A 13,391-nucleotide genomic window follows, 5' to 3' on the forward strand; every position below is an offset into this window, starting at 1 on the left:
CGTTACCCTGGTCAGGCTAAGCTTACTTATTGATAACTAAGTATGAAAAAAATCTATGATTTTGTATTTATTGCTTAACAGACTGTACAAAAAAATCTATCACTTAATACCTTCATCTAAGCATATCTAGCTATATTTAAAATGGTTCATTTGTCAGTGTTTTCACACACAGTTTACTTAGCAATTTTTTATTCTACTTCTTCCCATTTACTTTTATTTCCTATGCACTTATTCTTCCACTGATCATTTTAAATGGCTGTACCAATAGTCCATTGAGCTCATGTATTATAAAATACTTAACCATTTCCCCACCACTGGGCAATTAGATTATGGTGCTATTATAGTTAGTGAGTGCTTCAGAAATATTTTTTAAAATGCGATTTTTATTTTAAAGGATTTCCTTAAGAAAAAACCCCAATGATTGAATCAAGTCAAAGAAAATCAACATATTTTAACTCACCAAGTTCTGGACAAAACCACCTGGCTTCTAGGAAACTGTGCAATGCCTGGTCAGACGTGTAACAGTGGTCCCTGTACTGGATCCACTGTGACTGACTCCCTTTTACTGCTGGACATCTTGACGAGTATGTATGAGAAGACACCTCTTTAGCTATAAAAATGTTAGACACAACTGTAAAAACGCACAGAAAGAATGACTGACTTTTAAATCTCATTAAACATCCCTATTTGACACTGTGGGTAAGAAGCATTCATCTCAATACACAGCAGAGAAAGCTACAGTCCACTCTCTAAGAGTGTGCATTCTAGTTAGCCTTTTGGAATACCATTTATAAAACTGAGAATACAGAAGGACGTACCTAGCCCTCTGAGATGGATTTAGACTAAAGTAGAAACAATTAGGAAGACAGAATAGGAAAAGAAGAAAAGACAGGTTGGGTAGGCCTGTAACTACTTTGAAATAGTAATTAAAATTCTTTCTTTCTGTCTTTGCATTCCTTTCACTTTGATAATAAAAACCTAGTTTTGCTTTGCTATAAAAAAAATCACACCCACAAGTGAAATTTGGTAATTTGTTTACAAAGTGCAACATATCTGCACAGCAAAATCTTTCTCAAACAAAAAAAGTAGGTGTGGCTTCTCAGATCTTAACAATTCCCAATGGTTTCCATTTAAACTATTTAATTTTTAATTGTGCTTTATAACACAAGAAGTCTGCGTTATAAAGCCCGTGCCCCTTAACACCATTGTTAATTCTAACAGAGGAGAGTGTGAGAATTGGAAAGTAAACTGTCAACATCCTGTTGGTGGGGTGCTGATGATCTGAATCAACTTTCTGAGCTGGTATGGCCAGTAATCTCAACCCACATCATTGCTCTGTAACATTTTGTATAATTGGAATGTCCTTCAGTCACTGAAGGCTTTTCTTGCTTTTTTCTCCTCGTCTGAAGATAAGATGTCAGCAGGATTGGTTCTTTCTGGAGGCTCTGAGGGAGAATTGGTTTCATGCCTGTCTCCTAGCTTCTCATGGTTCTGGAAATCCTTGGCTTGTAGCTGCCTCACTGTAATCTTTGCTACTGTCATCAAATGGCCTTCTTCCTGTGTGTCTGTCTGTCCTCTTATGAGGACACCAGTCTTTGGATTTAGGGCTCATCTTCATCAAGTATGACCTCATCTGAACTAATTACATCTGCAAAGACTATTTCTAAGTAAGGTCACATTCTGAACTTTTGGGTGGACATGCATTTGGGGGGACACTATTCAACTCAGTACAGCACTGAATTTGTGTCTCAGCTGTTACCATTCTCCTTCATCCTATAAAGTCTGTTTCTCTAACACAGATGTCCTCTCCATTTCTACATGCTTTACCATATTTCTCCTGTATGTTTTCTAAGAGATTACATTGATTTTCTGTATCAAACAACTAAGATGTCAGTTCTTGATTGTGCCTTTATTCCTCATTCTCTTTATCATTCTCCTTTTCTAATATTCGCTTATTTCTCTAGATAAGGTTTTCACATTTTCTTCTGCTTAAATCTGTTGAATGTGGATGTTAAATCTTCTCTTGAGGATTCTTCAGAGCAGAAAACATGACAGGCACTGAGAACCAGAAGCTTCAGACACCAGTACCGCCAGCATCTCGTGGCCTGCCCAACGGGCCTCTTCAGCCCCTGGGGGGTCTAGGTCCTTGTGCTTTTCCTCATAGCTCGTGCTCCACCCACCAAGGATGACCCTCAAATCCAGCCTCTGCTGGAAGGGGCTCTTCCCTCAGATATTAAGGCTCATATAAGTTTGGAAAATGTTTAGTTACACAAAACATTTCTTTACTATAGAAACTCCTAGAGACATCCATGTGGTAAATCATCTGAGATATTTCCCAAATTTACATGCTGTGAAACTCTTTTTTAAATGGAGCACCTCAGCCTTTGAAAAAACTGCTAAGTGAAATTAAAATGAACAAATTCAAGAGTAAAACTAACCTAGGGATAGAACAATTGAACAGCTTTAGGAAAAACAATTCCCTGAATAGGTATATCATATTTGTTTCTCTTCCCAAAGTAACAAAATTATTTTGATAGGATTTGTGAATAAACCTGATTTAAAATCTATAAAACATTCCTTTGAGTATTTAATCATGTACATAAAACAAATACGTTTTAGTAAATACACAGTTATTTGAAATCAAGTCTTACATTTTGTAGGTTTATAACAAATAGCCCCATCCATAACCAAGTTGCATTTTTCATGCTTCCAAATTCCTTTTGGATCCAAGACAACACAATTTCCAGCAGATTTTTTATCTTTCCATGGGATATAGTCAAATGTACTGCCATCAGACCATTCAAAGCTTGATTCACGTCCCTGTTTTAATAATAATAGAGATAACCTGAATTCAGATATATGCTTTCAAAAAGAACAATAAGAAGAACGTACATACTTTAAGAAATATAGGAATAGGGTATTAATTATTTGCTTATAAGTATTACAGGTCTGGCCTTATGTGTAAAATCAGGGGTTTACTTTTGATGCACTGATTTGAGACATTTGCTCTGGCATAATTTAAACAGGATTTTAAAATGTACTATAGTAACTATCTCTAGATTTATTTTTTAGTTGCTTTCTTTTTTTAAATTAAATTATTCAAAATATTTTTTTTGAAGTACAGTCAGTTTACAATGTTACGTCAATTTCTGGTGTACCGCATAGTACTTTGGTCATATAGGAACATACATATATTTGTGTTCATATTCTTTTAAACCATAAGTTACTACAAGATATTGAATATAGTTCCCTCTGCTATACAGTATAAACTTGTTGTTTAGATTTATTTTTTAAAGGAAGAGTTTATATACATTTGAAATTAAATGACATGCAAATGGCTTCCATTTCACAATTACAGATTTACAATCCCAACCTTCACATTATTCTGAATATTGTTTTTTTATGTTTTACAGTTTTGTGGCTTGTGTCTTTGGCTAGATTTTTTCATATTACAGAAGCCATCAAGCAGCAGGAGGCTAGAAGAGGAAAATACTTCCTAAGAAACTCATATGGGAAGATTACTTTTGATTTTCCTTTGACTCTGTAATCCTAATTTGTCATCCTTATGTTTTCCCTAGTTTGTTCTAAAGAGTATTTAAATTAAGCCTTCAATTCTAATCTCAATAGATGTCTATTTTTTGAATACTAGACATTATTATCAGTACATGAATATATTAATTAATAGGATTCAAACTGTGGCACAAAAGATGTATTTACCAGCAGATTACTCTCAAATAGTGCTCATTTCTAGAGGGAATGTGGGAAGAAACTATGCATTCATTAGTCCTAACATTAAGAATTACTTGGCACCTTATATAAATTTTTGTGTTAATCTTCACTATAATCCTAGATTAAGAAAAATACTATCACCGTAACTTTATAGATGAGGTAATAAGCTTGCAAAGGTTAAATAACTTGTTCATGATCATCCAACATGCAAATGGAAGACATGTCACTAGTACAGGAACTCAGGCTTTTCTGATCCTGTGCTATTCCCTTTCACCAGCTTTCCAACTGGTCTGCCCCAAATAGGTTAAAGAGGTGGTGTTGAGACGTGCATCTGGTGGGCCCTTGGGATGGCCTGGCAGTGTCGGGGGCAGCTGCAGTCCTGGCTGTTTGCCCTAATGCCTCCGACAAATACAATTTTCTATTTGTTCTATGTTATAAAAAGATAAGAAAGTACAATGCTATGCAAATTCAGGCCCCAGACTTAAACTGATGTTATACTTTGAATTAATATTTTGTGCTTAAATTTCCAACCTTCTAACGTATTTGGAAAATTTCTGGAAAACAACACAAGACTTACATCATGACTTGAGAGTCCAACCCACAGTGGAAACCCGTCACGCTTTACGATATCTTCCAGAAAAAGCTGGCCATTTTGGTCATGAACACTTGCCAACTGACCTCCACTTTGGGAACACATATTTAATGCTTCATACCATGTTACCTTTTTTTGAATAACATTATAAATGCCATCTTCATATGGAATAAACTGTGGCAGAGTAGTATTATATTCTTCCTTGTAGTCAACTATAATATTTAAATGAAAAGTGTTAGTAATTAAATTTAAATTATTTAAAATATATATTTTGGGTAAGGCTGGACATGCAAACATTTCAAATTTAAAATAAAACTCAATTTCTCATTAATAATGGAAGTCAAATCATACTCTCTTTTTCTTATTGCCACAGCATATGTAATAGGCTCTCACATATTACAATTGTCTGGGTGATTCAAAAAAGACATAAATAGCATCTTTCATTTAAGGAGCTCATGTATTAGTTAAGCACAGAAAACAACAACACTTGAAATGAGGGCAAAACAATTAACTACTAGAATATGTGTGACTGACTAGAGAAGGAAAGATTCATCTGAATTAAGGGTGTCAGAAAGCCTGCTTGATAAATGAGGTCTCCAGAGTCTAGGTTAGGTGAAATTAGGGCCAAAAAGAAGTAAGGTTACCAAAGAGTCAGCTGAAAACAAACAACAACAACAAAACCACAATGATGAGGGTATTTCAAAGGAATACAGGAGCCAAGTAAAAGATCTCCCAATGGCCAAATCTGGAACAATTTGAGCCAAATATTAAATAATGAAGTTTATCAGATTATAACTCAAAGTATAAAAAAACTAGGAGCCCATAAAGATATAAATAAATATAAATGACAGATATAAATAAATGACTAAATAAAGTTTTAAATGGGAGAGAATAGACAAATCTTCTGTGCAGAATTCCAAGTAATTTATATAGACACTCCCCACCTCCAGAAGGCAGAGAATAACTCTCCATTCCATAAGAGTGGCCTGAGTATGGTGACTTCGTTGCAGAGGGTACAGGATGAGAAGGGGGAAAAAGAGTATCTGCAGTAGAGAAAACTGAGAGACATTATAAGAGCCAGGTGACCAGTGACAGGTAAGTCATGTCGACATTATATACCCTTCATAGGATGTGATGACAATGACTACCTCTGTATTTTTCCCCCAAACCCATAACCCCAGTTTAACCATGAGAATAACATCGGCCAACTCAAATCGAGGGACATTCTATAAAATACATGACAGGTGCTCCTCAAAACTGTCAAGGTCATCAAAAACAAGAAAAGTCTGAGAAATCATCATAGCCAAGAGGAAGCTAAGGAGACACGATGACTAAATGTAAAATAACATGAAGTAAAAATTAAGGAAATCTGAACAATGTATGGATTTTAGGTAGTAATAATCTACCAGTATTGGTTTATCAGTTGTGACAAATGTACCATACTAACATTAGATGTCAGTGACAGGGGAAACTGTTATGTTGTATATGCGAACTGACTGTACTATCTTTCCAAATTTGTAAATTTAAAACTTTCCTAAAATAAAAATTTTATTTAAAAAGAAAAAAAAAAAAAGAAAGAAGGTAGAATATTTCCTGGCAGAGTTAAAAATAAATAAATAAAGGTGCAAATGAGAATGAGTATACACTGTACATGGGACAATTAAGAGATCAGCCTGGCAGAAAAAGATCCTTACTGAACCAAAAATGGGGGAAAGAATGGAGACTGAGAGAAAATGTAGAATTTTAAGAAGGAGACACTGGTTTCTAAAAAAAGTCTCAAAAGCTTACATGAACTCAAAGTAATTGATAACAGGAAATCCCTGGAGATTGTTGATGAAAATGGTATGTCAGAAAGTTATTCCGCAGGACTATGAAGGGAGAAAATTGGCTTGGATGGGACTGTGATGGGCTCCATGTTAGCAGAGGGTTTAAAGCAGAATGGCCGTAATAACAGTTTTTAAGCTGTGAAAAATTTAAAACTGACATGCATTTAAAAATAGACTTATTTGAGGAATCAGGCAAGGTTGGGGGACATTCATTTTCAGCATGGAATGTCAAAACTCTACCCAAATCCACTTTCCTATTTATAGAAATCTTATCCATCCTTCAAGGCCCCAGCAAGTTTTTCCTCCTCCTCAACGTATTCTTTGTTTTCATTACCCGTGTTTTCATTGATCTCTTTGACTTCCCAACAAATGTAAGCCTGGACCAAATAATCTAAGACTAACCTTTGTAAGACAAATATAAAGAATTTAATGCTGTCTCCCCAGTTACATTTTACTCCCTGAGATCAAGACCATGACACCAGGGACTGTGTCTTTTCCTTCCTCGGTAACGCCTGTAGCACCTCTCAAAGGACTGAATACAGAGGAGCCACTCAAAAAATACAATTGCTGGTTCCCACTAGTGGAGTGAATAATGGTTTTATATTCTCCTTCCCTGGAGTGGGAACTCTACGTTAGCATACTTACCCACTTCAATTTTGCAAGCAAGAATGCTGTGCTGGTGAAAGTAAAGCACGTCTTCAACAACATTAAAGGTGTGAATATCCCAGAAGCCATCTGTATTCAAGCCAGCAAAAAATTTTCCATTTTTTATAGCTGGTCTTCCTGATCTCCAGTGTGTATATGACAGCATGGTCTTATCAGACCACATAAGAGAATTATCTAGAGAAGAAACATTTTTTTTCTATGCTTCGAGATTAAATCAAGACTTGAATTTTGGTTATGAGGTTAATATTTCAAACTCAACTAATTTCTTTCTTCTTTCCCCACCTTCTAAAAGGTTGTATGATTATATGTATCCTTCTAAAATATTTTCTAATTATAACAGTAAATCATGCTTATTTTTAATACAGAAAGTGCAAACTATAAATATAAAAATTGAAATTTACTTGTAATTCCACCATCTTGCAACAAGTTTATATTTTGCTACTTTTTTATTCAATATTCCTTTCTCCTACATATATGTTTAACTGCAATGGAAATGAATATAACTATTTTATTTAAGTAATTAACATATCATAATACTAGTGATAGAAATCTCTTCTCTGGACCTAAACCATGGACAATTTATGTCATTTGTTTTTTGACAAGGGTGCCAAGACAATTCAATGGGGAAAGAATAGTTCCTGGGACAATAGGATATCTACATGCAAAAAAAAAAAAAGAAAAAAGAAGTTGGACCCTCTCCTTTCACCATACAAAAAATCCTCAAAATTGATCATAGAGCTACATGTAAGACCTAAAACTGTAAAATCTTTAGAAGAAAACACAGGAGTATGTCTTCATGACCCTAGGATAGGGCAAAGCCTTCTTAGATATCCATGTGATAAAACAAAAAATAAACTTCATTAAAATTAAAAGGTTTTGTTTCACAAAGTATGCTACCAAGAAGGTGATGGGAGAAAAATATTTGCAAATCCTTTCTTTGACAAAGCACTTATACCCAGATCTGAAAGTGCTTTTTAGAATACAGAGTACATTTTCAGTTGTTTCTGATAATATAACTAACAAGGTACATCAGTGGGTATAACTGCAATCTCTATTTCCTGGGTCTGATCTCTGCTGCTCCATAGGGGACCACTGTTTCCCCAGTCACTTTTACATAAATCTGAGAACCCTTTTTTCCATTCCTAAATTTAAGAATATTCAAGTGTCACTGGAGAAATTACTTGGGCACCTCTGAGTCCTACCATAATGAACTCATCTTCAGCTGAGAACCCAAGTCTTACCCAGGGCTTGACAGCTTAATTTTCATTAACTCATCTGCAAGCCATAAACATTTAAGAAAAACCTGAGTAATTATAAGAAAGAGAGAGGTTAGAGAGCTAAGAGAAGGCTATTTTTAAAATGGTCAGATTTGAGTAATTTATCTTCTCTGCCTACCCTGCCTTTAGCTACCACTGTCCTGTGCCCTGTATTAAGCCCCTTTTTTTTGGATAAATGTATACTTTTGACATTTTATGCACATAGAGTGATTTTTTCCCTAATGCTGAAACTATGAATTTCAGGACATCTCTAATTTCTAAACTGGTCTTATTTCCCCTATTATTAGAGTCTGTTTTTAAAAATTTCATAGCAATTATATCTTGGATTTATGGTATTTACAGTTCCAAACACTTTATCCGAGTGGCCGACTATATGTCTCATTTTTCTAAGTGTACCCCGAGCCAATGGCATAAATCCAAAGATGCAACATTAGTAGAAGTGTATTTCTGTTCTTACTCATCCCACATCCATAGAGATTTAAAGTAAGTACTGGAGATTTATGTGGGAGTGTGGTCATTTTTAGTTAGTTTTGAATTGCTAAAAGGGAGAGTGGAGAAAGGAAATTATTTTCCACCATTTAACTCTAAGTTTGGTGGTGAAGGCATTTTAATGGCAGAGCAGAGACACAAAAACTATCTTGATATTTATATAAGTTATGCTAATAATAATTGTAATTTTATATATTGATAAACATGTACTCTGAAGAACTATTCTTTAATAGCTTGATAAACAAGTAGTTTATAATGAACTATGAACATAAATAGCGAAAATTAGCAAATTTACAACTTACTTTCATAAATTATACCTAACATGACCCAGGAAGCCATATAATTGTAGTGTAGCAGTTGCTCAAGAACAAAGTTATTCTCTTTTTCATCTCGAATACTCAGAATCCGTGATTTTGGATCTATTAAATAAAAAATAGACAGTAATTGAAATAACTACTTATTTGGAACACTTTGATATATTTAATAATTTTTATTTCCCAGTTTAATATACTCCAAAACTAAAACAATAGTAGAAAGAAAGAATGTAAATTGAAACTATCTTGTTGTACTAAAATAACTAGGTTAAGACATTTTGACGTTGAATTTGGTCTTAAAGAGCACTAGGAAACTAGTAGCAGAGTAAAGAATTTGAAACATTGAGTTACTTTACTCTTTCTCACTTAAAGCTTATTTTGAGGTGGTACAAATCCAACTATATTAATGATACACTGTCAAAGACTATAATAAATAAAACCTCTTGGATGGGCTGTAAGACACATCTTCCTTTTCCTTAAAGTTTTCCTTAAACTGTTATATCAGAGTTTAAAAAGTTTAATAAGTGGGTTCCTCAGGAAATTAACAGGGGTTCCTCAGAAAATGGCTACATGGAAAAAACCTTACCAACATTGGTTAAACAAAATTAAGCTAGTCCATTCATGCCAGTATTTCTTAAAGCATATACTAATGTACATTTGATAATCTTTAACATGTGAAGTGAAGATGTGTGGTGTTTCTCAACTTTGTTATTTTACCAAGGATCTTTTTTGGGGCACAGCACATCTCTTAAAACTAGTGTTCTACAGAGCACACATTGGGGAATGATGGTTTGATATTTTTCTTAGGAAATTCCTACAAAGTTGATAGGTCCACTGTTCAGAAGTCACAAATCCTCAGTGGATCTCACAGGAAGTATCTGGAGAGTCTTGAGAGCTGAAAGCATGTAACATGTATTTCTTTTAAGCACAGCTGCTTCTTTGTGGCTTACTTGGTTTCAACCACTCAAACTGACCTATTTTCACTTTGCCCGCAGCCTAACATAGTTGAACATCCAGCTCTCTGCTCCCCAGTGTAATTTTTTTTTTTCCTTTTTGAAGTGGAACCCATTATGTTTATAAAGTGTAAAGACAGGCTAGATCTCTAATGGGTGGGCAAAAAAAAAGAGATAATTCCTATACTTTCCATTTTAACTAAACACAAATTTCAATACTTTGTCATAGGTAATGTAGAAATTAGGAGGTGAACATCTTTGAGATCTAGTTACTAGTGCTAATTAGAAATATTTATAATATACTCAGGTGAGATTTGTTTTTGAATGCGCATATGCAATGCATAACAGTCATGTAACATACTTACTCAACGTCTGACATTTAGAATGAACTTCATCTGGTGCTGTTACTATATATCTACTCTTTGTTATCATGAAATTGTAGCAGGAGTTCTGAAATGGTATCCAGGGAGTATTAAGAACAGGAGATGGACACTGAATACTGTCAAATGGTTTGACCTCTTTTTCAGTCTCATCTAGAAGAGAATTAATGGTAAGAATTCTAATTTCAGATATAAATGTTAAATCCTGTTCATCACAGTTAGACTTGATTTGTAGGAAATAGTCAGGAAGCCAAGAAATAATTGCCTGGTGATACTTGTCCTGTTTATGCTCAAATAAAACACCACCTCTTAACTAGCTTTCTGTAGGAAGGAAATTATTTAGTATTTTCTTTCCCCTGATGAGGAATGAGAGGAAGAACATAAAAAATGAGGTGTTATTAGGTTAAGTGCAGTTTATCTCCCTGCATCGCCAACATTCAAATACAAGGGGCCACTTCAGAGAAACTACGCTAACATAATGACAGGCACCTAAGCACAACTGTGAGAATTCACCTTCAAGCTTCTGGTTACTGATATCTTCTCTAACTTTAAAGGAACATTTTATGAAATAATTGATGTTCTAAATAAGTTATTGCTTTAACCAAAGCAGACAGAAATAATTTAAAATCTGACATCTAGAAAATCTGAATTTGTTTTTTTTCCCTATTTTATGAAAATGCCATATATTCAAAAAAGATGCAAATAGAGATATTCTTCACTCAAAGCCAATCAGACTGATTCCGTATGTGGTAAAGGCCTTTCAGTATTTCTCCCAGCTAACAACACCCTTTGTCTCTGAAGCAGTCTTCTTTCTAACCACAAACCTACTGATGTGAGCCCCTGGAAGTAGCTGTGAAACCACTTTCCTCTGACTAGGCTAGAGATTGCATACTTGACTCAAGCTGACTCCATCAGATTCTCTCTACAAATCTGGAAAGTGTAACTCAAAGACGGTCAACTCACCTCCAGATATGGCTATAATTGAAAGTCACCATGTTTTGCCTCGTGCAGAGAGAAGCAGAAAGTGCGTAAAGGGAAGAGTGCAGCTCCACAGGGAAACGGAGAGGAGAGGTAGAGGACGCTATCTCTGGCCTGATTTCCTCTCCTCAGGGGGCTCAGCTCTGTCCCCATTTTTGAGGATCTAAATTTCCCCTTTAGCTTAAGCTAGCCTGAGCTAATTACCATTACTTGCAACCAAATGAACCTTAACAATGACTCATAATAGAAATGTTAGTTGTTGATGATAAGAATTATAGAAGAATTCCCACAAATGTAAGTTTTCCTTAAGAATATAAACACAAAATGTATGCAAAATGAGCCAAAGGTCAATTACTATCATCAGTTGACAAAAATAGATAAAATATGTTTAAATTAACAAATGAATGACAAAATACTTAATATATGATAATTCTCCTTGGATACAAATTTTTGCAACAAATTTTGTTGTAAAAAGGAAATGATTATCATTGCTTTGTAATTTTAAAACCAAATTTTACAAGACCATCTCCCCAAATTCCACTACTCATGAGACTGATAGCAATTTAAGAATTAAAATATTTGAAATTAGCGTACTTCCTGAATAATAGCAAATAGCGCCTGGCTGATCATCATCACAATCAGATGTTTTCCAGAATCCATCAGTGTCCAATACTACACAGTCTTCAAGTTGCTCATTATTTTCAGCCCAGCGATTAAACTGAAGACGTTTCCCATCTGACCAACCAAAGTTGAGTTCATCCTGTAAGGAGCAGAAATACATTTTAAGTGGTAATACTTCATGTTATTCTTATTGTATGATTTTGACCCTAAAGACTTTTAATTTTATCTTATATTTAACACACATTTACATAGCTCTTACTAGGTGTCAGGCACTGTTTTAAGTACTCTGCAAATATTAACTTACATAATCCTCATAACAACCATCTGAGATAGGTACTATTATTACATGCATTCTATCGATGAGGAAACTGAAGCCATATAACATGCACAAAGTCATACAGCCTGTAAACCACAGTGCTGGGATTCTAATCCAAGCCCTCAGGTCCTGGAGTCCATGCCTGAACCATTATGCTTTGCTGCCTCACACGTAACTGGAACCCTTGGTGGTTGCAAATCAGCAAGCTAAAATGAAGTGAGGACCCTGTAAGCACTGACTAAGTGAGAGACAACATGTAGTAGTGGAAAGAACATGGGCTTTGGAGCGAAGCATATCTAGTTTTGAATTCTGGCTCAGTCACTTATCAGCTTTTAATTGTGCTATTACTTCGCCAAGTTTCCACCCCCCTCATCTGTTAAATGGAAGTGACACTTTACCTCACAGGGCTGGAACTTTCGGGGCAAGGTGTACACACAGAACCCAGTGGCTAGGTGGCACCCAGGAAGAGCTACCTAGATGTCAGCTCCCTTCCTCTTAAACTCTCAGGCCCCATGGATCTTACACCACTCTTTTCACTCTTGTCTTTGAAGAGAAGCTTCCTCATTCACTATATTCTGTTGTGTGCTAGAGGTCTATGAACATTTATCTTTACATCCTGACAAGGGCCTGACCACCCACCTGTTAGAGAGAGGCTTTACAGAGAAGGCACAGAAGTACAGGGAATGCACTGCAAAGTCCAGGCCTGTCTCAGCGTCCCTGTGGTGCTGCCACAGTACCAGACCTTACACGCTGACCCACTGAGCTAAGCTTTCCTGAGGCCCAAGGCAATTTCACATCACTGGGTTGTGTGTGGTTTTTTGGTTTTTTTTTTTAGAATACTGGGCAAAGGCTACAGTCTCTTAGTGAACCAAAAATAGCAAACATGGCCAAACCTCAACACCACCAACTGTTTATTTCTGTACTGTTCTCCACCAGAGTTCCAGTCGTAACCTTGTGGCCTCTAAGCCAAGAGGCCTCAGGCATGGCCCTCGGGCCTGGGACATTGCATGTACATAGTATGACCCTGGGTTCCTTCCCTTTTGCTGCTCTCCCAACTAACCCAGGGCCCTGGGCCTTTGGAACCTCTATTCCTTCTAGACAAGTTAGCCCACTCTCTCCATCTCTTTACTGAATACTATATCTCTTTATTCTTTTTTTATTTTATTGAAGTACAGTCAGTTACAATGTGTCAATTTCTGGTGTACAGCACAATGTCCCAGTCATGCATATATGTACATGTAGTCATTTTC

At 35.7% G+C, this 13,391-nt stretch overlaps 1 protein-coding gene across 4 annotated transcripts in view; it reads right to left on the reverse strand.

The window, feature by feature from the left end:
• LY75 (lymphocyte antigen 75) overlaps window positions 1-13,391 on the reverse strand; it is a 104,366-nt gene that overhangs the window by 34,336 nt on the left and 56,639 nt on the right. For all 4 annotated transcript variants that reach the window (XR_010380589.1, XM_031451515.2, XM_064484833.1 and 1 more), the window contains exons 26-32: window positions 11,799-11,964; window positions 10,212-10,379; window positions 8,882-8,998; window positions 6,793-6,987; window positions 4,307-4,533; window positions 2,652-2,820; window positions 461-610 (exon numbers count right to left, since the gene is read on the reverse strand). Coding sequence is in view for 3 of the 4 variants with exons in the window: in XM_031451515.2 (XP_031307375.1) it covers window positions 461-610; window positions 2,652-2,820; window positions 4,307-4,533; window positions 6,793-6,987; window positions 8,882-8,998; window positions 10,212-10,379; window positions 11,799-11,964 (1,192 nt within the window). In the remaining variant the exon portion in view is untranslated. The remainder of the gene's footprint in view (window positions 1-460; window positions 611-2,651; window positions 2,821-4,306; window positions 4,534-6,792; window positions 6,988-8,881; window positions 8,999-10,211; window positions 10,380-11,798; window positions 11,965-13,391) is intronic.

The sequence above is a fragment of the Camelus dromedarius genome, chromosome 4, assembly GCF_036321535.1.
Source record: "Camelus dromedarius isolate mCamDro1 chromosome 4, mCamDro1.pat, whole genome shotgun sequence".
In the NCBI taxonomy this organism is placed as follows: Eukaryota; Metazoa; Chordata; class Mammalia; order Artiodactyla; family Camelidae; genus Camelus; species Camelus dromedarius.